Source organism: Ovis canadensis, chromosome 3 (assembly GCF_042477335.2).
Source record: "Ovis canadensis isolate MfBH-ARS-UI-01 breed Bighorn chromosome 3, ARS-UI_OviCan_v2, whole genome shotgun sequence".
In the NCBI taxonomy this organism is placed as follows: Eukaryota; Metazoa; Chordata; class Mammalia; order Artiodactyla; family Bovidae; genus Ovis; species Ovis canadensis.
In genome coordinates, this window is record NC_091247.1 from 81,880,188 (window position 1) to 81,905,513 (window position 25,326).

At 43.3% G+C, this 25,326-nt stretch overlaps 1 protein-coding gene across 1 annotated transcript; it reads left to right on the forward strand.

Annotated features, from left to right (window-relative positions):
* Positions 1-5,755: 5,755 nt before the first annotated feature.
* COX7A2L (cytochrome c oxidase subunit 7A2 like) lies at positions 5,756-20,197 on the forward strand. The gene is made up of 3 exons (XM_069583482.1): positions 5,756-6,205; positions 17,964-18,095; positions 19,386-20,197. The coding sequence occupies exons 1-3, from the start codon at positions 6,134-6,136 to the stop codon at positions 19,524-19,526; spliced, it is 345 nt and encodes a 114-aa protein (XP_069439583.1). The 5' UTR covers positions 5,756-6,133; the 3' UTR covers positions 19,527-20,197.
* The last annotated feature ends 5,129 nt before the right edge of the window (positions 20,198-25,326 follow it).

Genomic DNA, 25,326 nt, shown 5'->3' on the forward strand with positions numbered 1-25,326 from the left:
CCAGGCAAGAATACTGGAGTGGGTTGCCATTTCTTTCTCCAGGGGATCTTCCTGACCCAGGGCTCGAACCTGTGTCTCGTGCCTGGCAGGTGGATTCTTTACCACTGAGCCATCTGGGAATCCTTGTATACACCCTGTTAACTTGAAATTTTTGTTCTCTGGCCAGGAGAGGTTAAGGAATTAGCCTGAGGTTGCAAATCTAGTGCAGGGCTGGGAACTGGATATATTGGTTCCAGTGGCTATGGAGCATCCCATGTTTTGATACTGGATAAAGTCAGATTTTTCTGAAGACAAAAATTTCCACTATTTCAAAAGAAAATAACCATCAACATTCACCTTCTTGAGACCAAGGTGTATGGTTCCTAATCTCCTTTTCTGCTTGGTCACCAGCTTGCATGTAATTAGGGCACTTACATGTTAACAGTCTGGCATGGTTGCTCGTTTCTCAAGGCAGTGTGTGGAGATGATGTCCCTCTGCCTTCCTCCTCCCTTCCTTCTTCCCTTTCCTTCTTTTCTCCAGCAGCTGTGTGAAGCTACTGTAGTGTTAACTTTTATTTGTTTATTCACTCATTCATTCTTTTCCTCAAAAGCTTTGTGGAGAAGAAGCACTATAGTATTAACTCGATTAGAATGGCCCTTGAGTGACGATTCTTGTGGCTTAATGCTTTTGGGGACTGTCGCTCGATAGGTTCCTCACATCTACATAAGGGATGATTAAAGAATATTCTAAATGAATTGGTAGCTTAAGGTAGAAGTACATGGAAACATTTAAAAATTCTAGTTTTTACACCGTTTGGTAATTTTGTATTCTTTATCAGTGTATGTATGGACTTAAAGGAATCATACATGCCCACTGTAAAATATTCCAATACTGTAGACACATTTCAGGTAGACAGTGAGAATCTCCAGTCATTAGGGACCACCCTCCGACCTCAACCTGGAGAAGGCCATTGCTAACCTTTTCATTTTATGTATAAGACAACATTACATATTCTATATTCTTATAGATGATGTTCATGTAAATTTGCATGAATCTTGTTCTGGATCTCAACTTTTTTCTATGCATAATTAAGTGTATTTAAGATGATTTAAAATAAATTATGACTCATACCTCAGCCTTTCTTCACCAGCGAAATGAAATGTGATGTGTCAAAATTGAGTTAAATCCATAATCTCTGTGGATGTGCTTTTGACTTGCACATAAGGAAAATCATGCAGGCAAAAGTGAGGCAGCTTCACACACCATATTGACATTCAACAAGGAGAAGGTCAGAGCAGGAGTTGATGTTAGTATGTTCATCCCAAACTGCAATAAAGCTGTCTCAGCAACTGTAATCCCAGCTGCTGCTCCCCACTTTTGGGTAAGAAATGCACCATTCAGACCTTCAGCTCCTTTGCTATGAAAATACCATGATTTAACAAAGGTTTAATTGTTTTTCAACCATATTGATATAATCTAGATTTCACGTTTCAAAGACAAACATAAAATTGCCATAGCAGATAGGGCTTTACTTGACAAAAAGACTAAGAGATGACAGCTGAGATTTCTAATTCTGCCACATGAAAATTACTGAATAATTGCACGAATGGTGTTATTGTTCTGAAAATCATAAAGTACATGTAGCTTTCCATTTTGTTTTCCAGTATTTTACTGGGGATGTTTTCCTTGGGGATATCGCTAGTGGTTTTAAATGTCAGGAAAATGTTTTCCCTCTACCTTCTTTTTTGCCAAAGAGAGGGTAGACTATTATAGTCTGTTTTCCACCAGGGAAACTTCCTTAGAATGGGCAAAATCTACGTCCACAAACGTGCTTCCCCAGATTAGAAAGGTTCTACAGTTTGCAGGTTTGGAAGCAAAGAAACAGTAAAGTGGGGGAAAGCAGGACCTTCTGCAGGTCCTTATTTGAGAGAGACCCTCTCCATGATAAATCATCCTGGAACAGATGCTCGTTGGTCATATTTCTGCTCCCAACTGGTGACACCAGAGCCAGGTGATATATGAACCCTTCTAAAGACAAGGGAGGAGTGAAAGAATCAGCAAGTGGGGTCCACAGTGACCTCAACAACTACAGGGCTTACATACTTTAACTCTGGCAGACCCACTCAGTGTCAAATTTTTACAAGTCAGTTCTGAAAACACTGGGGACTTCCCTGGCAGTCCAGCGGTTAAAGACTCTGCTTCCCAGTGGAGGGGGCATGGGTTTGATCCCTGGTCAGGGAACTAAGATTCCACATGTCTTGGAATGCAGCCAAAAACTGAAGGGGGAGGGGGGGGAAACAGAAAGAAAGAAAACAATTCTGAGAAAATTGGAGAATTAAAAAAATTAGGAACTATTTCACAAGGATGCATTCCTATCTAACATTCAGCACAACCAATTTAAAATTTATATTGGTCTTCCGTGCATTCCTGAGGGCTTTGACAGAGCGACCTGCCAGAGGCCATTAGCACGCAGCCCTCACAAATGGAGAGGCAGCAGCATTCTGACTCACTGGGAGCCAGACCGGCATTTGCACTCACTCAAATCATTTGACAATTAACAAGCTTCTTTGCACTAGGAGCTGTGGTCACTTCCCTTCAGAATAGGATCCAGGAAACGACCTGAAGGGATCATGATCTGAAGAAAGATCATGCTTTGATGTTGGGTGGGATTATGCAAATAAGAATGAGACTAGGGTGCTTTAGTGCTGTCAGAGTGTGCTGCGTTTTATTTGGGAAATGAGACAAAATCTTCCTATGATCAGCCACTCCATGTGACATCCCAACCCACACTCTGCTACTGACATTTTATCTCCCACTGAACAGCCCGGCTGTTGTAACATTTTCAGGAGTCTTAATTTATGTCTTGCAGAATCTAAAATCAGATGGCAGGAACTTTAAGAAAATAATCAGTGTTGACAGGCACCTTTATACTTCAAGAAGCTGGTACACCTTAGTGCTGCTAAAAGCTGGGGGATGTTCTCTACCTTTTTCTTCCAAAATATGTCTAAAAGACAGTTAGGTTAGAGCTAGGGAGCTGTCCCAAATCATTAAATTTCTCTTCTCAGTCTAAACTCTATGAAAGACCTTTCTTTCCACCCAGTATTAGCTAACAAGCTCATTCTCCTTTTGCTGTATGAGTGACTCCAGCATTTACTAAATTAACTTAAATAAGAAAAATTAACTGAGATTCTTTTCTTAATTTTAATTTTTTATATACTATCACTTTATCAGAGGCTCAGTCATACATTTGATAATGTAAGAAACATCAGTTTTGTAAAACAGGTAAAATACAAGTAACCTAGCTAGCAGTATTAGTAAAATCATAAGTAAGAATTAAGCCAAGAACTCCCATTAGGTGCAGTCCAGTATATCTGAAGCTGTCTGATTTAGTCTATTCTGTACCAATCCTTATATTTTGGGGAAATTTGGATAGGGAGATGCCGCTGGGCTTCCTGATGAAATCCTGGTGGTGCAGAATTCTTATATGTAGCCAAGAACCATGGAAAAGTAACTCAAAGGTAAGATCAGCAACGTAACGTGTGTAACTGTTGATTCTCAGAACACTAGTGAGGGAAGATATTCTAATGATGATGATTCCTACTCTATAGAAGAGAAAGAGGCTCAGAAAATGTAAATAACTAGTTGCAATCACTCAGCCTTAAAGAAACTGTGACTCAAAATCAAATCACGTGTTCTTTCTGTTATATCACAATGCTGCTTCATAAAAGTAGTTGACTTTGGACTAGTTGATCACATGAATATTCTATGCTGAACACTTGGGGCTCTTGGGCTTACACCTGCTAAAGTTGGGACGCTAGTGTACATCCTAGCTCTGGAGTATTCACCCTGCATCTGCCTCTTCTCAGCGTGGAGTTATATCTACTTATTTATTGTATGTGTGTGTGTTCAGTTGCATCTAACTCTCTGTGACCCCATGGACTGTAAGCCTGTCAGGCCCCTTTGTCCATGGGATTCTTTGAAAGGCAAGAATACTGGAGTGGGTTGCCATGCCGTTGTCCAGGGAATCTTCCTAATCCATGGATCAAACATGAGTCTCCTGCATCTCCTGAATTGCAGGCAGGTTCTTTACTACTGAGCCACTAGGAATGCCCCCTACTTTATCTGTTATGTAGTGCTTAAGAATGGCTGCCCAGGTGTCTCAGTGGTAAAGAATCTGCCTGACAATGCAGAAGATGCTGGTTCGATTCCTGGATCGGGAAGATCCCCTGGAGAGGGAAATGGCAACCTGCTCTGGCATTCTTGCCTAGGAAATCCCATGGGCAGAGGGGCCTGGTGGGCTACAGTCCATGAGGTTGCAAAGAGCTGGACATGACTGAGCAACTGAGCACACACGGTGCCTGAGTACAGATTCTTGAGCCAGATGATTGACTCTGCCACCCACTAATAGCTGACCCGGGCAAGTTACTTTTCTGGGCTTCATTTTCCTGTCTAGTAAGATGGAGATGATAATGTTGCAGGAAGGGGGACCCCTTCCAGGGCCCGAAATTGGACTCTTGTCTAACACTTGGAAATGAATTGTCCGAGGAGACACATGTGCTGACAAAGCAAGAGATTTTATTGGGAAATGGCACCCTGGTAGAGAGCAGAAGGGTAAGGGAACCCAGGAGAACAGCTCTGCCACGTGGCTCGCAGTCTAGTTTCTGGGTTGTCTTTAGCCAGTCATTCTGACTCAGAATCCTTCCTGGTGGTGCACGCCTTGTTCAGCCAAGACGGATGCCAGAGAGAAGGATTCTGGCAAGTGGCCGGACACGCGCAGTGTCTCCTTTCGACCTTTCCTGAACTCTTCCAGTTGGTGGTGGCTTATTAGTTCCGTGTTCCTTACCAGGACTTCCTGTCCTAAAACAACTCATGCAAATGGTTACTATGGTGCCAGGCCAGGGTGGGTGGCTTCAGTCAGTGTGCTTCCCCTAACAATAATAGCACCTATATCTCATAGGATTGTTGTAGATTAAATGAGTTTATTTATGGAAAATGCTATATACAGGTTAGTATTACCCATCAGTTTGCCACATGCTTTCATGAACGCCATATAAATGCACTTATAACACACTTGTGAAAACCTCTGGTTAGATGATAAAGCAAAGACAGGCTTTGTTTTATTCCAGGAGACAGGAAACTATGAACTGTATACTCCTTTTATACAGTACATTGCATGTAGTGGAGATTCCAGAGACATTTTAAAACTGAAGTGGATACTACCAGAACTGAAAGGGGTAGTCCTGTTCTTTCAGGCTCAAACTCCAGAGTTTTCAAATATTTGGGCCACCTCCCCTCCACTCCCCACCTCATTTATCTCCAAGGGCAGAGCCCACGAAAAGGATGAATAATCAGTTCCCATAAAGCTTAGGCAAGAGTAAAAATCAGTTCTGAGAACTATGCAAAATTTATGTGCTTGCGCCTTAAGTTCATAGGAAATGTAGATGTATTTCCTCTACATAAAGCTCAGGAGACTATCTTTATACATTGATATTATTGGGGTGAAACCCCAACAGCTTGCAGGAGAGGAGGTGTTTCCAATTTTTATTTGTTCCATACTGCTCCTAGATTGCCAGAGAAGCCTAGCTACGGGCCAACCGAGAGCCAGACGCTTCACAAGGTGACCTAGGTAGGGGAGGAGTTAAGATTGGTAAAGGTGGAGAAGCTTTCAAAAAACTACCAGGAGGCTGCCCGGAAGCAGGGGCTCTCGGGGAGGGAAGGAGGGTGCTCTTCCCGCCCCGCCCCTGCAGCCCTAGGCCCCGCCCCACTCCCCGCCCCGAGCCCGCCCCCTCAACCATGACAAGTCCCTCAGCCTCCGGCTAGATCTGCGGGGCGCTTGCGCAGTTCTTAGGGTGTCCTGGCACTGCCCGAATCTGTTTAAACGTGAGGGAAAGAAGGACGCTTATATTTTCTGCACACCGTGCAACAGCGGCTTTCCGCCGTAGAGCTGGGTTTTGCCTTTTTGGCCCTGAGAACACGGCTTTTTGTTCCCTTACGTGGCTTAAGAGGGCATGCTTTAAGTTAGGCGGTTCCCGGGCAGCCCACCTTTTGACGCAGGGTCCTTAGGCTGAGACTTGGGCCCACACCCGGGAAGGCGGGGTCCTTCTCTGGGGCAGTCGCGCGGGCAGTGGCTGCGGGAAGTCCACACGGGGCGTCATGTATTATAAGTTCAGTGGCTTCACGCAGAAGTTGGCTGGAGCATGGGCTTCCGACGCCTATAGCCCTCAGGTAAGGGTAGTGCTGCGCGGGTTCGGACAGAAGTAGCGGCCCGGGTCTCATGGTGCTCCTGGCAGTCTCGGCACCCGAGCCAGGCGAGGCTTCTGCCCGCTCTCCGGTTTTCTTAGCCCCTCATCTCTTCTCACCCACTTGCTGCAGCCATGGAGCTCCTAATTCTGTAGCTGCTCCCCTGGCTAGCTGGTGTCTGGTGTGGAAGCTGTGCCTGGCACTCTAGGAGTCAAGGTGACTCCCGAGGTCGTTGCTTATGGGTCGTGGGAGTGGCTCGTGGGGCCAGAATGGGACCCGCCAGAGTCCGAAGTTTGGCCCTGCCCTTTGAGAGGAGAACCAGCCTTTCAGGCGCCTCATGCTCCATTGTCACTCTCCTGCTGCAGCCTAAAACAGTTTCGTCCATTCACCAGATTTGGGAGCTGGGGTGACGGCAACAACGGAAGCCATAAGGACAGGAGGGGCTGTGTGATCAGAATTAGGAGACTTAATGAGTTAATTCAAATGTTTGGGTGAGTCTTCGTAGTTAACGTGCAAAGAGCTGACATTTCCCCAGCTATAAAGTGGTTGAGGGTTGCTTTTGAATGGTTTGGAAAGCATTGCGAGTTCGCTCAGATTTTGCCTGAGCGAATTGAAGGATCAGTCTCCAGCTTATAGTGTAGAGGTGAAGGGCTTTTAGAGTCCCAGATTCTTAATTTAGGCTCTGATCTTGGTTTAGCTGCTTTCATTATCGTGAGCTCGGTTTTCTCTAGAGCAGCGGTAATACAGATTAAATGAAGTGTGTGTCAGGTGACCAGCAATCGTTGGCAGGTTGCTGTTACTGGATAAGCTGTTGTCTGGAAACTAGGTCTGACATTTTCATTCCTCATCCTCAGAGTAGGTAGGAAAGGGGTGATGAGATATGCAGTTGGAGAACTGGATGGAATAGTAAGGGCCCTAGGTGGGATGTAAAGAATGCTCCATTGTTAACCTCCTCCTCATTCTGTGAAGCACTGCAACTGCTCAAGGGGGAGATGTTTAAGAATGATTTCAGTCTGAGAATAGATATGCTGTTAATGGGGCTTCCCTGGTGGCTCAGACCTAAAGAATCTGTCTGCAGTGTAGCAGGCCCTGGTTGGATCCCTGGGTCAGGAAGATCCCCCGGAGAACGAAATGGCAACCCGCTCCAGTATTCTTGCCTGGAAAATTCCACAGACAGAGTAGCCAGGCGGCCTGCAGTCCGTGCAATGCAAGAGTCGGACACCAATTAGCGACTAAACCACCACAGGATAAGGAGGGCAAGAAAAAGGGCAAGTTTCTTTGGGGTGTGGGGTTGGGGAGTAAGGGTCCAGATTGAGCTCATGGTAATATGTCTTGTCTGGTTGCAGCTGGGTTTATGATTATGAAGTTTAATAGATCTAGGTGTCTTCAGCCCATAGGTGGTAGTAGAAGCTGTGGTGGGAGAAGATCGTCCAGGGACCACATTGGGAAAGAATGATGGAGTTTTGATCAGATTGCAGAAACATGAAAGGAGAGTTCAGTTCAGTTCAGTCGCGTCCGACTCTTTGCGACCCCATGAATCGCAGCACACCAGGCCTCCCTGTCCATCACCAACTCCCGGAGTTCACTCAGACTCAACGTCCATCGAGTCAGTGATGCCATCCAGCCATCTCATCCTCTGTCATCCCCTTCTCCTCCTGCCCCCAATCCCTCCCAGCATCAGAGTCTTTTCCAATGAGTCAACTCTTCACATGAGGTGGCCAAAGCATTGGAGTTTCAGCTTTAGCATCAGTCCTTCCAAAGAACACCCAGGACTGATCTTCTTTAGAATGGACTGGTTGGATCTCCTTGCAGTCCAAGGGACTCTCAAGAGAAAGGAGAGTGGAGGAGGAAAATTTATCAAAAAAACAATTGAGGATTAGAAGGAATTGACAACAGTGACTGGCTTTGCAGATTATAAGAAATAACCATTTCTATTCATATTGGCTTCTGCTGTAAAGCAAATACTCTTCTACTATAGAGATGTGTATTTTTCAGCACATGGATCTTAAAATGTTACAATTTGAGTTTTGACAAACACACTGTGTAACCCACACTTGCAAACTATGTAACAGTACATCACTCCTAGAAAGTTCCTTTTTGTGCTTGCCCTGTCAGTCCATGTCCATCTTCCTATTCTTTTTTATATCACTAGATATAGTTTTGCCTGTTTTTGAATTTCATATAAATGGAACCACACAGTACTGTTTTGTATAAGCCTCTTATCAGTATTTTTGAGGTTCATTCATGTTACGTGTATTCCTTTTATTGCAGTACAGAATTTCATTATATGAAATATCACAGTTGATCTTTTCCATTGGTTGTAGAATTTCTTTTAATAGAGTTTTAGCATAATCTAGATTTTTGTTGTTGTTGTTTTTTAGTCGCTAAGTCGTGTCTGACTCTTTGCGACCTCATGAACTGCAGCACACCAGGCTTCTCTGTCTTTTACTATCTCTCCGAGTTTGCTTAAACCCATGTCCATTGAGTTATGCCATCCAACTATCTCATCCTCTCGCCCTCTTCTCCTGCCCTCAGGAGAAGAATATTCAGGGTTGGTTTCCTTTAGGATTGACAGGTTTGATTTCCTTGCTGTCCGCAGGACTCTCTTACTTAGTAAGAAAAGGTGAAAATTTAAACTAAAACTGACAATCCTGAAATTAAATTAGCACTTTGAGCAGATATTACCCCAAGATGCATTTGGTACAGATAAGGACTTCAGAGTTCTAGCATTACTTGAATTGGTGTTTCTCTTGAGAATTTGAACTTCTTAGTTACTTAAGGATTTAAGTTATGTTGAAAGAAACAATATTGTCCAGGTTTTATATGAATTGTAGACTTCAGAGTGATTGTTACTGATATCCCCAAACCAAGTATTTTGACTTTGGTTATTAGGAGTAGTTCAATTTTTTATTTCTTGGAAACACTTAAGGTGTGAAATTTTGTAAATGTAAAATGTTGATGTTTGTAATTTTCAGTATTATGTAAAGTGAATACTCTAATATGCATTGAGTAACCTAATAATGGAAAAGCTAGTTCTCTAACAAAAGTACAGGTAGATTTATAAGTCAACCTGATGGCAAGTGATTGGGAGGGTATTTTTCAGTGGTTGAGTGAAAAGCATTTTCCCTACTTCTCTGTGTCCTGTGTCAGAAATAGAGGCCAAGAAGTGTTTGGAAAGATATGCTTCAACATCATAAGTCATTAGGGAAATAAAAATCAAAACCACAAGGAGATACCTCTTCATACCTGCTTTAAAAGACAAAAGACAGCAGAATGTGAGCATGTGAAGAAACTGGAACCCTACTACACTGTGGTGGGGATGTACAATCTACAGCCTCTTTGGAATACAGTTTGGCATTTTCTAAAGCAGTGAAGCATAGTTTTACCATATGATCCAGCAGTTCTTCTCGTTAAGATGGTAGGATATTCTAGGTTAAGGGAATTGCGAGAATGAAGGGGAAGACTGGGGCTGCAAGGGAACCATTGGGTAGGTCACTTTGGCTGTGCTGGATGGAGGTAGAACATGATGGAAGGACTTTTGTGAGACATGAATAGGAATTTACAAAGCAACTGGATGCGGAAAGTTGTGGTTGAGTCTTGTCCAGAGGTTGAAACAAGGGTCTTCCCTTTAGTTTCATGACAGGTTGATGATGACGGCGTGTGTATCATCATCGGAACTGTGTTTGAAAAGATACTCTGACTGGGAGAGGCCAGGGCCAGGGACGCCTTGTACTCATAGAAGAGTTTGGGGTCTTCTCAGTAAGAGGAGAGGGAGAATCAGAGGTCTGGAGGGTGAGTACTTAGCACCTGCTGAAGGAGATTTCCGAAATGAGGAAGGAGGACTTCAGGATGACTGGGTAATGGAAGAATGGCGGTGCTTTCCGCAGAAACAGGGGTGTTTCTGTGAGAAACAGCTGGGTGAATTTTGAACACTCTTGAGTGTGAAGTAGCCAGGAAATATTGGTGGTGATACCTAGCTGGCAGTTAGAAATGAAGGACTCGATCACTGCAGGTTGAAACTTGTTTGTGGTCCTAAATCAGAATGAAAGCACTCCTAAGTTTCTATCATTTAAAAATTAAAACATTTTTGGAATACTTCTCTTATTTCTCCACCCTCTTCCTCCTCCTCAAACCTAAAAGATAAAAAGAAAGGGGAAACTTTGGGCCAATCAGTTTTGAGGTGAAAAAAGTCATACGTTTAATTTAAAAGTAAAAACTTGGAGCAGCTAAAATAGACTAGGAAGAACTCAGCTCTGAAACGTGGTTAACAGGTGGATGGCTCTTCATCAGTTTTAGAGGTAGTGATTGTGGAAATAGCTAAGAGATTTGATACTGTGATTTCTGCTTGGTCTCCAGTCCGCTTATTTTAAGAACAGCTTTCAGTTGTTTGCTTGTTGCTCTGGGATGTGTGGGAGGCTCTACCATCAAATGCTGGTTTTCATGACTTTGGTTCTGAAACCTGCAAGTCTACACAGCATTGAAACGGTAGGCTTCCTCAGTTTATTAGTACACTCAGCAAATATTTACTAAATGTGCTCTGTGCCAGTTGCTTTTCTAAGTCTTGGGAAGTAAGAAAAGTGAACAGACTATGCCTAAATCCTGCCCTTGTGGGGCTTCCATTGTGATAGGGAGGGGGAGAGTATGTTAGATGGTCATAGTGCTATGGAGAAAAATAAGGCAGGGAAGGGGAGAGATGGCTAGTAGTGTATGGAGCGGGACATGCAGTGTTTAAAAACAGTGGTGAGGGGAGGTCTCACTGAGAAGGTGACATGAGGTGAGGGTGCGTACCATGTCAATACCTGGAGAGGGCATTCTAGGCAGAGGGAACATGCCTGGGTCTTGGGAGGCGTAAAGGGCTCTTCCAGAATTCTGGGGAGGAGAACGAGGATGGTGTAAAGTGGGGGCTGGTGAGGGGTGCGTCTCATGGGGTTCTGAATGTCCTTTGAAGTTCATTGAGCTTTGCTCAGGGGGATTGGAGGCCTTTGGGAGGGTTTGAGTTAGGTAGTGACAGCCTCTGTTTTAACACAATTACTGATTGCCGTGTTAAGAGTAGACTGCAAGGCAGGAAAGATGGAATGGAAGCAGGGTGAGCACTTAGGAGGCTGTTGTAAAAATCTAGGAGTTTGGACCAGGATGTGGATTGGTGAAGACAGATGACAAGTGGTCAGATTCTAAATATAATTTGAGTGCAGAACCAAAAGTATTTTCAAACGTGTGAGTGAATGGTATGAAGAACAATTTCAAGGTTTTTGGCCCACGTACCTGGAAGGATGGCATTGTCATTTATTGAGATGAGGGGCATATTTGAGGCTCATAATTATAGGCTGGGGCAGCCATAGCCCTGGAAGAGACATAGGTGAAGGGATTTGCTCTAGATCCCTTCCTGTAAATACAGCTTCCTGGTCTGCTCTTGAGAACCCTAGTGCTAGTCTTGCCTAGCTGCCTTGAAACACTGGACACATGACTGCCCTTCAGTTGTTGGGGGGGTTTAATGATGGGTAGACAAAGATGGAGAAGCTCTATACAGTCAACAAAAACAAGACCGGGAGCTGATTGTGGCTCAGATCATGAACTCCTTATTACCAAATTCAGACTCAAATTGAAGAAAGTAGGGAAAACTGCTAGACCATTCAGGTATGACCTAAATCAAATCCCTTATGATTATACAGTGGAAGTGATTAATAGATTTAAGGGTCTAGATCTTGATAGATAGAGTGCCTGATGAACTATGGAATGAAATTCGTGACATTGTACAGGAGACAGGGATCAAGACCATCCCCATGGAAAAGAAATGCAAAAAAGCAAAATGGCTGTCTGGGGAGGCCTTACAAATAGCTGTGAAAAGAAGAGAGGTGAAAAGCAAAGGAGAAAAGGAAAGATAAAAGCATATGAATGCAGAATTCCAAAGAATAGCAAGAAGAGATAAGAAAGCCTTCTTCAGCGATCAATGCAGAGAAATAGAGGAAAACAACAGATTGGGAAAGACTAGAGATCTCTTCAAGAAAATTAGAGATACCAAGGGAACATTTCATGCAAAGATGGGCTCGATAAAGGACAGAAATGGTCTGGACCTAACAGAAGCAGAAGATATTAAGAAGAGGTGGCAAGAATACACAGAAGAACTGTGCAAAAAAGATCTTCATGACCCAGATAATCATGATGGTGTGATCACTAATCTAGAGCCAGACATCTTGGAATGTGAAGTCAAGTGGGCCTTGGAAAGCATCACTACAAACAAAGCTAGTGGAGGTGATGGAATTCCAGTTGAGCTGTTTCAAATCCTGAAAGGTGATGCTATGAAAGTGCTGCACTCAATATGCCAGCAAGTTTGGAAAACTCAGCAGTGGCCACAGGACTGGAAAAGGTCAGTTTTCATTCCAATTCCAAAGAAAGGCAATGCCAAAGAATGCTCAAACTACCACACAATTGCACTCATCTCACATGCTAGTAAAGTTATGCTCAAAATTCTCCAAGCCAGACTTCAGCAATATGTGAACTGTGAACTCCCTGATGTTCAAGCTGGTTTTAGAAAAGGCAGAGGAACCAGAGATCAAATTGCCAACATCCGCTGGATCATGGAAAAAGCAAGAGAGTTCCAGAAAAACATCTATTTCTGCTTTATTGACTATGCCAAAGCCTTTGACTGTGTGGATGACAATAAACTGTGGAAAATTCTGAAAGAGATGGGAATACCAGACCACCTGACCTACCTCTTGAGAAATCTGTATGCAGGTCAGGAAGCAACAGTTAGAACTGGGCATGGAACAACAGACTGGTTCCAAATAGGAAAAGGAGTACGTCAAGGCTGTATATTGTCACCCTGCTTATTTAACTTATATGCAGAGTACATCATGAGAAACGCTGGGCTGGAAGAAACAGAAGCTGGAATCAAGATTGCTGGGAGAAATATCAATAACCTCAGATATACAGATGACACCACCCTTATGGCAGAAAGTGAAGAGGAACTAAAGAGCCTCTTGATGAAAGTGAAAGAGGAGAGTGAAAAAGTTGGCTTAAAGCTCAACATTCAGAAAACGAAGATCATGGCATCTGGTCCCATCGCTTCATGGAAAATGGAAGGGGAAACAGTAGAAACAGTGTCAGACTTTATTTTCTTGGGCTCCAAAATCACTGCAGATGGTGACTGCAGCCATGAAATTAAAAGACGCTTACTCCTTGGAAGAAAAGTTATGACCAACCTAGACAGCGTATTCAAAAGCAGAGACGTTACTTTGCCAACAAACGTCTGTCTAGTCAAGGCTATGGATTTTCCAGTGGTCATGTATAGATGTGAGAGTTGGACTGTGAAGAAGGCTGAGCGTCGAAGAATTGATGCTTTTGAACTGTGGTGTTGGAGAAGACCCTTGAAGGTCCCTTGGACTGCAAGGAGATCAGTCCTGGGATTTCTTTGGAAGGAGTGATGCTGAAGCTGAAGCTCCAGTACTTTGGACACCTCATGTGAAGGGTTGACTCACTGGAAAAGACTGATGCTGGGAGAGATTAGGGACAGGAGGAGAAGGGGACGACCCAGGATGAGATGGCTGGATGGCATCATGAACTCGATGGACGTGAGTCTGAGTGAACTCCGGGAGTTGGTGATGGACAGGGAGGCCTGGCGTGCTGCGATTCATGGGGTCGCAAAGAGTCGGACACGATTGAGTGACTGAACTGAACTGAACTGAACTGAACTGAACTGAGGGTGAAGTACTTACCACCATATCTGTTCTTTTTACCTTTGGGGCCAAGACAGCTTATTATTGATAGTATGGTTTAATAAACATGTGGATTTGAACCTCATCTAACTACAGCATTTCTAAGCTTTTAATCATCTGTTATTTGGGCTGATAATAATTTATGGGGTTGATGTGAAGAGTAAATTTAGTTGTAAAGATTGTGTAAGAACCTGAAAAGACGCTTATTACAAGTGAGAAAAGCAGAATGTGGGGTTTTGCACTGTGACTATAAAGATTAAAAGCATAAGGTTATGCTTATGAAACAGATTGGAGGAGAATATACAGTTCACAGTAATTGATCAGATAAGATAATGGGATTATAGGTGATTTAAATATTTAATATTCTAAACTTTTAGTATTCTAAGCTTCCCTGGTGGCTCAGAGGTTAAAGCGTCTGCCTGGAATACCGGAGATCCAGGTTCGATCCCTGGGTCGGGAAGATCCCCTGGAGAAGAAAATGGCAACCCACTCCAGTACTCTTGCCTGGAGAATCCCATGGAAGGAGACGCCTGGTAGGGTACAGTCCATGGGGTCGCAAAGAGTCGGACATGACTGAGCGACTTTACTTATTCTAAATTTTTACAATGTTATAAATGGAAATATGGAATTATATAAAACTGTTTAGGTGGTTGATATTCCTGTTTTCAGATGATCTTGTTCAAAAACTTTACTGTAGTTTTGAATAACTTTACTGGTGAGCAGACACAAAGAAATTAGGTGTAATCCTATCTAAAAGTGCTCTCACATTAGTCTTATCAAAACGTGAATTTAATTTCAAGCCATTTTGGAAGTTGCTTGGTATGAAGTGTTTTTAAATTTTTGCAATTCGAGGGGAAGTGATCATTAGGAGAAAACACAAAGAGTTCACAAAATGGTAAGGGAATGTCTAATCTCTAGCTTCAAGAGAGATCTTTTATATCGCCTTGTTATCTCAGTAGTTGGAACCCCTGTCCCTGTCTCTGACTCCTGAGTCTCTGAGTGTGTTGTAGTCCAGATGTAGACTAACAGCAAGCAGACTTTCTCTGTAAGTGTTGTTTTTGAGCAGTGGTTGACGGGAGGTAGCATGGGCAGGTAGTACTTGAGTGCCAGGGCCACACTTGGGTCTTTTTTTTAAATTTGCTTGTTCTGGCTGGGCTGGCTCTTCACTGTTGCTCGGGCGTTTCTCTAGCTGCGGTGGGTGGGCTACTCTCCAGGTGGCTGTGCCGGCTTCTCACTGTGGGGGCTTCTCTTGTTGTGGAGCGCAGGCTCTAGGGGGTGTGGGCCTCAGCGGCCGCGGCTCCTGGGGTCTGGAGCATGGGCTTCAGTAGCTGTGGCATGGGCTAGTTGCTCCGAGGCATGAGGGATCTTCCCAGATCAGGGATCAAACCCATGCCTCCTGCACTGGCAGGCAGGTTCTTGACCACCGAATCACCGGGCAGCCCTAGATCTGTGTCTTTTTATGTGTTCTCAGGCAAGTCACCCTTTCTGACGCAGTTTTCTCCTCTGTCAAAAGGGAAAGGTAACACCTTACTGAGATTGCTGTCGGGATTAAGTGGAATTATGCGTATGAAATTCTTAACATGATGCTGGGCACATAACATGAGCTTAGTAGATAATTGGCTTATTATTCCATAACATTAATATCCGTAACGGCAGAGATTGTGTCTTATTCATTATGTATTTTCATTATAGAGTAAGTCTTCAGTGAAGTGAAGTCAAGTGAAGTCGCTCAGTCATGTCCGACTCTTACATGGACTGCAGCCTATCAGGCTCCTCCGTCCATGGGATTTTCCAGGCAGGAGTACTGGAGTGGGTTGCCGTTGCCTTCTCCAGGTGATCTTCCCGACCCAGGGATCAAACCCGGGTCTCCCGCATTGTAGACAGACGCTTTACCGTCTGAGCCACCACGGAAGTCCTCAGTAAAATATGTTAAATGAGTGAAAACAGGACAGAAAAAAGGCCATGAATCGTTCCCATTTATGGGATCCTGTCAGAAGAAGTAGAAGCCAAGTTTACCGTAATACCTTTCTGTTGCTCTGTTGATCCCAGTGCTTGCCTGGTGAAAGTAACAGTGTGATCTTTAGGTCTCTTTATTTTTATTTTTATTTTATTTTATTTTTTAGGTCTCTTGTTAATTATAGATAAACTTAGAATTTTTTTTTGAAGAGGTTAAGAAAAGTCTGACAACTCTGTTAATATGAGCAAAAGTTTTCCTTTTTCATCTGTGAAATGGATGAACTTGAACTTTGCTTTCTAACTTTAAGATTTTATTTTTCTGAGTTAGAATTTAATATGAAAGGGTTAAAAAAAGGAGTTCCTTAATGTGACCCTTAAGTTCCTTAATATCATCTGCAGGTTATTTTGGAGAATCATTTATCTGCCACTGTAGGTTTATTCCATCAGGTAGAAACCCAGAGTTGCCCTTAGGTTCCTGGCAACCCACTCCAGTACTCTTGCCTAGAAAATCCCATGGATGGAGGAGCCTGGTGTCCATGGGGTCGCAAAGAGTTGGACACGACTGAGTGACTTCACTTTCGCTTTCCTTTTAAAACAGTTTTCTTGAGATATAATCCACATATCATACATTCAATCATTTTAAAGTGTACAATTAAATGGTTTTAGTGTATTCACAGAGAACATGAAATCATCACCATGTTAATTTTAGAGCACTTTTATCACCCCAGAAAGAAAGCTGTATCAGCCATCACCCACCTCTTCCTTAGCCCATCCCTAAGTAACCACTAACTTACTTTCTGTAAATATCCCTATTCAGGACTTTCGTATGAATGGGATCATAAACTTTGTGACCTTTTGTGACTGATTGCTTCTCCCCGGTGTATGTTTGGTGAGGTTTATCCATATCGCAGCATGCACCGGTGCTCCATTTCTCTTCCCCTCTCAGGTTCCTTTTAGCAGTGAGACTGTGTGTTCTCCTTTATCCATTCATGCGGCCGGGGGAGCGGTTGCCTCCTAGCGTCTCATTCAGCTTACATTTATTGACTACTGCTGTGTACCAGACGCCACCTCAGGCGCGCACTGCTTCACGCGGTCCACCCTGCATTTGCCATCAACACGTCACATGAGAACACTGAGGTTTCCTGTTTTATTTCTCTATGTGTGTGTGTGTGTGTGTGTGTGTGTGTGTGTGTGTGTATTTAAAGATTTATTTATTTATTTTTGGCTACGCTGGGCCTTTCTTGCTGTGTGGGCTTTCTCTAGTGTTGCAGCAAGTGGGCTCGCTGCGACGGCTTCTCTCCTGGAGCACAGGCTCTAGGCACACGGCTTCAGTAGTTGTGTCTCTGGGGCCCTAGGGCAGGCTCAGCGGTTGTGGTACGCCGGCTTAGTTGCTCCATGGCGTGTGGAATCTTCCCAGGCCAGGGATCGAACCCGTGCCCCTTGTGTTGCAAGGCAGTTTCTTAACCACTGGATCACCAGCGAAGCCCCGAGATATGTTTTATAACTTATGGATTTAATGCCAGAAAGTTCAGTTACTCTAATTGTTTTGTTTCCTGGCCCTGAAAGATAGCTCTCTTCCCATTACAAGCTCTTGCAAATTGAGATATTTCTTTACTATGTGTCTGCAAAGTTTCTGAAGTCCACTTCAGGGATCAAGATATTGGTACACCTACTCACTCAGAGGAGAAAAGGAACAGCGAGGTTTCTTTTGAAATTTAACTCAAAGTTCATACAGATTGTAACTGTTTTACTGGTTGGATGAGAAGACAGACAGGGTGGGTATATCTGTATGCCCAGATTGGGCCTTCATTGAGGTTTGGTTCCCTACCATCCCCCTCCTCCACCTTCACAGACAAGAGAGTTCTTGACTGTATTTGCTCTGGGAAAGTGGGCCAGGGTGTTCTGTTCAAAGTTTAAGGACTTTAAATGCTATATGACATGGAGATGGAGATACTTTCCTTCTCTCTGTGTGGTAGAATCACTGTCTGCCCTGCTCCAGACAGCCTGTTCCTGGAAAGGTTTGTTCACAGGCCCAGATACACTTTAAACTTGACCAATTTCCTTTTTTCCTACAGGGATTAAGACCTGTTGTTTCCACAGAAGCACCGCCTATTATATTTGCCACACCAACTAAACTGAGTTCCAGTTCTATTGCATATGATTATGCTGGGAAAAACACAGTTCCAGAGCTGCAGAAGTTTTTCCAGGTCAGAGAAGACACTCTTAAGAACAGTGAAGGCTGTGAAAGGAATAGTTTAAGCTTAAAACACCCTTTGAAACTGAGTCTTAGTCTAATTTGTTACTCACTCGCCTGTTTTTCCTTAAATGAAATTCTCTGTATTTTAGTTTGAGCCATTAACTGGTAGAGCTTCGTGTAGAAAGAAACTGATAAAAGAAGGGAGGATGAGCAATTTCCTGCTCAGTATTTACGGGTGTACAGATTTTTAAACGGCATGTGTAGCTGTTGGTCACCCACCGGATGGAGGGAGCAACAGTATGTGTAACACATGGCAGCGTTGTGGATTCCCGGCATGTGTAACGCATGGCAGCGTTGTGGATTCCCGGTATGCCTTTGGCTTGGTGACACTTGCCGTGACTTTGGGCAGTGTTTTCTCTCTATTGTTTTTTGTTTGCTTGACACTAAAATTCACCGAACTGTTGGTAGAAGTGGAGAAGTCTCTTTTGGGTTTGCTGATTAGCCGAGAGAAGCTAGGATTGGATTTTAAAATATTATTAATCTTAATCTACATACAGATAATGGAGAGGTCAGAGACTCGACTGTATTTCAGGCATTGTGGGAGTGGCAGTAGCTGTTACTCTGTCTCTGGAAGGTAGCTTCCTTTTCCTCAAAAATACGTCCAGATTTAGGACCAGCTTGAGAACTTTTGTTCAATTTATTCTTTTTTTATCTGAGAAGTAAGACTTGGGCATTTGGGGTCTTGAGTTGGGGTGGGGAGGGATTTTTGCGACTGTGCAAAACAGTGGATTAAATATTTTATGGAGTTTTGTTGTTAAATAGGGGTTTAGCAGTTTTATAGAAGGAGGGCAGTTGAAAACAAAACGGCCTTGAACCGACTAATTGACCGACCTGGTGTGCTCACACTGCATCCACTAATGATCAGAAGTCAGATTACATGTGAGCATCTCTTACGCTTACAAGACTTTAATTAGCTGCTGATTACCTTTGCCTTAAAAAAAAGTCACCAGTGCCCCTTTTGTAATTAAGCAGTATGTGATAAATTCCTTAGAAATTTGGAATTTGCTGAATGCATATTTCTGAGACTGCATTTTGGAGAATGATTTTGTCTTACAGACTTCAGCTGCATTTGTAAGAAAATATACCGAGTGTTTTAGTTCACATTCTAGTAGATTTGGGCTTTTTCCACTGGAGCAGGTTGGTGGGTTAATTATAAAGTAGAGGCCTTTGTTCTATGCTAGCCTAAATTGTGAGAATCTTTTTCTTATCAACTATGTCCTTGATAATTCTCTCTCTCTAGAAATCTGACGGTGTGCCCATCCACCTGAAACGAGGCCTGCCTGACCAAATGCTTTACCGGACCACCATGGCGCTGACACTGGGGGGAACCGTCTACTGCCTGATCGCCCTCTACATGGCGTCCCAGCCCAGAAACAAATGAGTTAGGCTGCAGAGGACTGGTTTGCTTGTTGGCATAAATCCTTTGAATTTTCATTTTTCATTATTTCTGTAATTTTTTTTTGTTTTTTACTTGAATGTCCCACTTTACATTCTTAAAGAAAAGCCGAAAGATATTAAGACAATATTTTGGTTTGTTATGAAAATGTACATGGCCTGCCAGAGCTCATTCAGCAGTTAAAACTATTGTTTAAAGAAATGATGTTGCTCTCTGCATTTGGGCTCCTAATTTCCCTGGAGCTTCTGAATGGAGGTCGCACACAGGCTCATTAGCGGCCATCTGTGCTGAGGTCCTTGGGGATTTATGGTGGCATATTGAACATGGGATGGGGCAGCCTTTCTGGATTAGGATGTGACTGAGGAAGGAAGATAGAAGCTCAGGCCAGGCACATGAAAATGTTAGCCACCTTGGGGATTTTTCTGTCTTGCAGTTCAATGTTAATAGAAATTATTTGCAGCCTGCCTCCGTTCGTTGGGCAGTTTGTGTCAAAGGATTATTTGCATCGTTTCAGATCTTCAGTGGAATTTCATGTGTAGTTGTTACGTACTTATTCCACCATGGGAACAGAGAAGACCCGTTTAGTGTTGCCCTTTAGACCAGCGGCTGTTTCATTAATACAGCTGTGACACAGATTCTCCTTTACCTTTTAAAAATGTTATGACTTTGAATTATGATTTATTTTAATTGTGGAATAAATACACGAATGAAAAAATCTCAAGTTTGAAGTCCTTTTAAATAAGTTTTCAAAGTACTTTCAGAAAAACATCAGAGGCATCTTATACCCGAGTCTGATTTCTTTCTTTTTAATTAGACACCAGATAATCTTTACAAAATGGTTCCTCAAAGTCAAGTAACAGGAGGCAAACGGCACACTGATGATTACCATATGGTTCCTTATAAGAAGCTGCCTGACTGTTCTGAAATGTGCGTGTAACACACAGTTCATTTAGACAGTAATTTCCTGTGCTGTCACAATTGGTAGACTTCACATGCTCTCTATTAATGCTGGAAAAGGTCGAATTTTATTATTATAAAGTCATGGTCTGTCTTTTGCCATGGCAAAGAAGAGTGACCTCTTACCAAAGATAAAATGCGGCTTATGAAAACACTCAATATTCTCACAGGCTAGGAACCTCTTATTTGTCTGTACGAGTCTAAACTTCCCTAGTATTTCCTCAAAGTTTCTATTTTGAAATGTTTCAGACTACAGAAAGATTGTAAGGATGGTACAATATACACCTGTCTGTACACCTCTTCACTTAGATTAACAGTTATCAATATATTGTCCCGTTTGCTTTTTCTTGCTCTCCCAAACACAGGCACACACATATTTGGTTTTTGCTGAATCATTTAAGATAAAGCTGTGGAGTTGTAATTCAGCCATAAATACTTCAGGCAGTGTCTCCTAAGAATGAGGACATTTCATTATCATGTCCCTTTAGTCTCCTTTTATGCAGAACAGCCCTCACTGTCCTTCATGATTATTGACCACTTTGAAGAGATCAGGGCAGTATTTTGTACAACGTCCTTCAAGTTGACGTCCTTACTGTCTCCTCATGATTGGATTCAGGCTAAGCAGTGCTGTCAGGAATTTTTCATATATGGTGTGATGTCCTTGTATCATGTGGTGCTTGGCACCAGTGCTCCCCATTATTGGAGACTTGAAGTTGGCTAACTTAACTAGGGCTTCCCTGGAGGCTCAGACGGTAAGGAACCTGCCTGCAGTGCGGGAGACCTGGGTTCAATCCCTGGGTTGGGAAGATCCCTTGGAGGAGGGCATGGCAACCCGCTCCAGTATTCTTGCCTAGAGATTCCCCATGGACTGCAGCCGACCAGGCTCCTCTGTCCATGGGGACGCAAAAAGTCTTAACTAAGATGTTACATCTACCCTTTCCCCTTTTTAATTGATAAGTAATCTGGGGGGTGATACTTGAGGCCGGGAATACCACGAGGTCAGTGGTTTTACACCCAGTGTTGGAGTTCCATGATGATTTCTTGGCTGAATCATGTATTACTAAGGTGGTTGCGAGTTTCTGAGTGTCACTGTGGATGTACTTCAGTGACGAGGAGTACTCCTCTTTTAAGAGGTTTTGGTGTAATTTTCTCGTTCAGTGTAATAACCAAGTATGCCATTATTTATGCTGATGCTCAGCTTTGGCCCATATTTGGCTTTTCTGTCCCCCTGACATGCCCCTGGCAGTCTTTGAGCAGCTTCTTTCTGACACACACAGTACTGTCTGTGTTTGTCTTGTGTTGATATTTTTTTCTACCCCAGTTCCTTCTGTTTACTTTCAGCTATGTCTGTTCATATATATTGGTGCATTTTCCTTCTCTGCCTGTCTGATTTTTGCCTAACCTATGGTGGTAGGTACTATACATTCCTATTTATTACTCATAGTTTGGAAATTGTTCTCTATCTCATTTTTCTGCATTGTATTCCATTTTATGCGTATGCCCTACTTTTAACTAGTTTCCTTTTGATGGCTATTTAGTCTAAAATGTTTTGCTTTTACAAATGTTGCCTTAAATGTATAATGTTTACATGTCATTTTACACATTGCCGAATGTATTTGTAGTATAGTTTCTATAAGTGAGACTTTACAGGCAAAGAGAATGTGCATCTCTGACTTTGATAGCTATTTGTCACAAGAGACAGTGCTGACGTCCAATCCTATTCAGCCAGGGGTGCCTATTCCTTCTCCCTCTTGGTAGCTGTGTGCATCATCAGACTTTTTCATCTTTGCCAAATCTGGTAAGTGATAAAATTTCTTTGGTTTAAATTGTTTTTCCATCGTAATTAGTGATACTGAATACCTTTCTTTAATTTAAAACTTACATTTAAAATAGTTAAGATTTTTTTATTTACAAAGGTAAGTTATATTTTCTTTTTCTGTGAACTATCTAATCATTGGCCTGCTTATATCCAGGTGCTTTGTGATAATGCTGTAAATATTATTGGTCCATCAGACTGAATTCCTCAGAAACAGACTCTGCTGAGTTTTGTCTGAGCCACACTTCTTCTGCTTGCAAGAACTGGAGATTCATTAAAATCAGCCAGAGCAGAAAGGGGGATTTTCCAGAACTAGAGTGGATCTGGGCCACAAGACCTATCTTTGGGACCGAGGTGGTTATCTTTTCTGTTACTCTCTTGGCTGTGCAGCTGTTTAACTCTGTTTCTGTGGATCAGCTTTATCTCTGTTTCTTGTTGCACATGGTAGGAAATGGTTGTCTAGCCCCAAATTCAGATGTCCCCCACTCGACCAATCCACTGTTTGGTACCAGCCCACTGGGGGAGATGCGGTGAAGGAGCTCAGGGTGGCCTGTTTGTGAGTCTTAACTGAAGGCTCTGAGCCTTTCACTGTGTTCTCAGGATTATTCCTTTTGAGCCCAGTGCTTTGAACCCTGGCCAGGTTGGACTGTTTACTCAGAGGGGGACCATCCTCCTTGTCCTTGTTGTCCGGATGAGATGCTTTTGGCAGAGGGACAGTCACTCCTGACTTCTTCCAAGCTGTGTGGTTAGTGTTCGCAACAGGGGTCTGAACTCGCGTAGCCCTGGGGGTAGGAAGATGCCATGGGGTACCCAGGCAAGGATAGTTCTAAGGGAATCGCCGTTTTAGGTCAACTTCCATATACTTTTAAAGTTGCACGCCTAGCATAAGAGGACCCTTATAATCATTTCCATTCTGCAAAAGGGAAGCAAACTATTATGCATTCTGGACAGGACCATGGTGTATTGCCCTGCTCTCTGGGGTGCCATGGAGTTAGTGAGTGAGTCACTCAGTCATGTCTGACTCTTTGTGACCCCATGGATTATACAGTCCATGGAATTCTCCAGGCCAGAATACTGGAGTGGGTAGCCTTTCCCACCTTCCCAACCCAGGCATCGACCCCAGGCCAGGTCTCCTGCACTGCAGGTGGATTCTTTTCCAGCTGAGCCATAAGGGAAACCCAGGAATACTGGAGAGGGTGACCTTCCCGACCCAGGAATTGAACTGGGGTTTCCTGCATTGCAGGTGGATTCTGTATCAACTGAGCCAGCAGGGAAGCCCCAGGGTGCTGTGGAGATAATTCTAAATATAAATGTTGAGAATATGAGTCTAATGACTGAGACCATGAGTCTAATGTTGAGAATATGAGTCCTTTGTAAAGGAGCAAATCCTTTTACAGGTTACAAGTTTACCGAGTCTGTTTTTAACAAAATTGAAGGAGGAACCAGTTGAGTTGTTGGTTGGTCATTAAAAATAATTTTGATAATAGATCACTGCGTGACTTCGGTGCATCACTCAGGAGTTCATGGAATTCAGAGATGTTGCTATTGCCAAACTTCCATCACCCTCTGTTTGTGAGAACAAGGTTTCTCAGGGCTTAATATATGTAAAAATGAAAAACAGGAAATTTAATGTTTTATAGGGAATTATAAGTATAGTCAATAAGAGGCTTTCAAGCCTGAAAATATGTTACATTAGGCTTCCCAAGTGGCACCTAGTGGTAAAGAACCTGCCTGCCAGTGCAGGAGACATAAGAGAAGCGGGTTCAATCCCTGGGTTGGGAAAATCCTCTGGAGGAGGGCAGGGCAGAATTCCATGCCTGGAATTCCTGCCTCCAGCATCCAGACCATGGGGTTGTAAAGAGTTGGACACAACCAAAGCAACTTAGCATAGCACAGGCTGAAATTTAGGGGTAGAATTCTAGATGGAGTAGAGTGATGGAGCTGCAAACTCGGGAAATTTCTGACCTAAATAGGCATTTGTGTTTTGTTTTTAAGCATTATGTATTTAGTATTTTTGACTGTGCTCGGTCTTCATTGCCGCGTGTGGGTCTTCATTGCCGCGTGTGGGTCTTCATTGCTGTGTGTGGGTCTTCATTGCTGTGTGTGGGTCTTCATTGCTGCATGTGGGTCTTCACTGCTTTGTGTGGGTCTTCATTACTTTCTCCAGCTGCCGTGAGCGGGCTTCTCGTCGCCACGGCTTCTCTTGTTGCAGAGCACGGTCTCCAGGGATCGAGGGCTTCAGTAGTTGTGGCGGCATGGGAGCTCAGTTGCTCTGTGGCGTGGGGGCGCTTCCTGGACCAGGGATCAAACCGGTGTCCCTTGCATGGCAAGGCAGATTCTTAACCGCTGGACCACCAGAGAAGCCCGACATTGGTATTTTTAACTGAGTGAAGGTAGGTGTCTGATTGCGTTGGTATTTACAGTCCACTGGCTACATTTTAAGAGTGACTTAATAGTTTAAGCTGTTATTTAAATGCACCAGAAACTGTATTATTTGCAACTGTTTAAAATTATAATGGAAAACTTTAGATGTTAAGCATTAAGCTTACATAATACAAAGGGGAATTCACAGATTTTCAAAATTGTTTCAGGGTAAATGAGCAGAAAAGGTTGAAGTGGCGACTTGCTGCTGCTGCCTTCAGTGACGTGCCCATTTGTCCCTCCTCTGCTGTCTGTGTCGGCCGGGGTCCCTTTCCGGGTCCACGCGGCCTTCCCTCTTCTTCCCGGCGCCTCGTCCGTGGTGACTTGCTGTGAAGCTGTCAGAGGCCTACTGAGGATGGAATTGGCTTTTGTAACACTGGCTGGCTTTCTTGGATTTATATACTTTCTCTCTCCTTCCTGTGTGTGGCCCTGGGCAGGCTTCTCAGCCTTGTCAGATGTTGAGGTTTCTGATACCCAGGGCTGCTTTTGAACTTTTTTTGTGGCTGTGAACTGTGCAGAACTTTTACTTTCTGATCTGATAATATGCAGCAGCTAGAGGTTATCCAGGGACAGTAATGGTTGACTGCTTAG

Bases quoted from the DNA above. Each gene is read 5' to 3' on its own strand.
- COX7A2L (XM_069583482.1), top strand. From the start codon at position 6,134: ATGTATTATAAGTTCAGTGGCTTCACGCAGAAGTTGGCTGGAGCATGG. The intron at 6,206-17,963 runs GTAAGGGTAGTG...TTTTTCCTACAG, and splicing joins CCGACGCCTATAGCCCTCAG to GGATTAAGACCTGTTGTTTC. The intron at 18,096-19,385 runs GTCAGAGAAGAC...CTCTCTCTCTAG, and splicing joins AGCTGCAGAAGTTTTTCCAG to AAATCTGACGGTGTGCCCAT.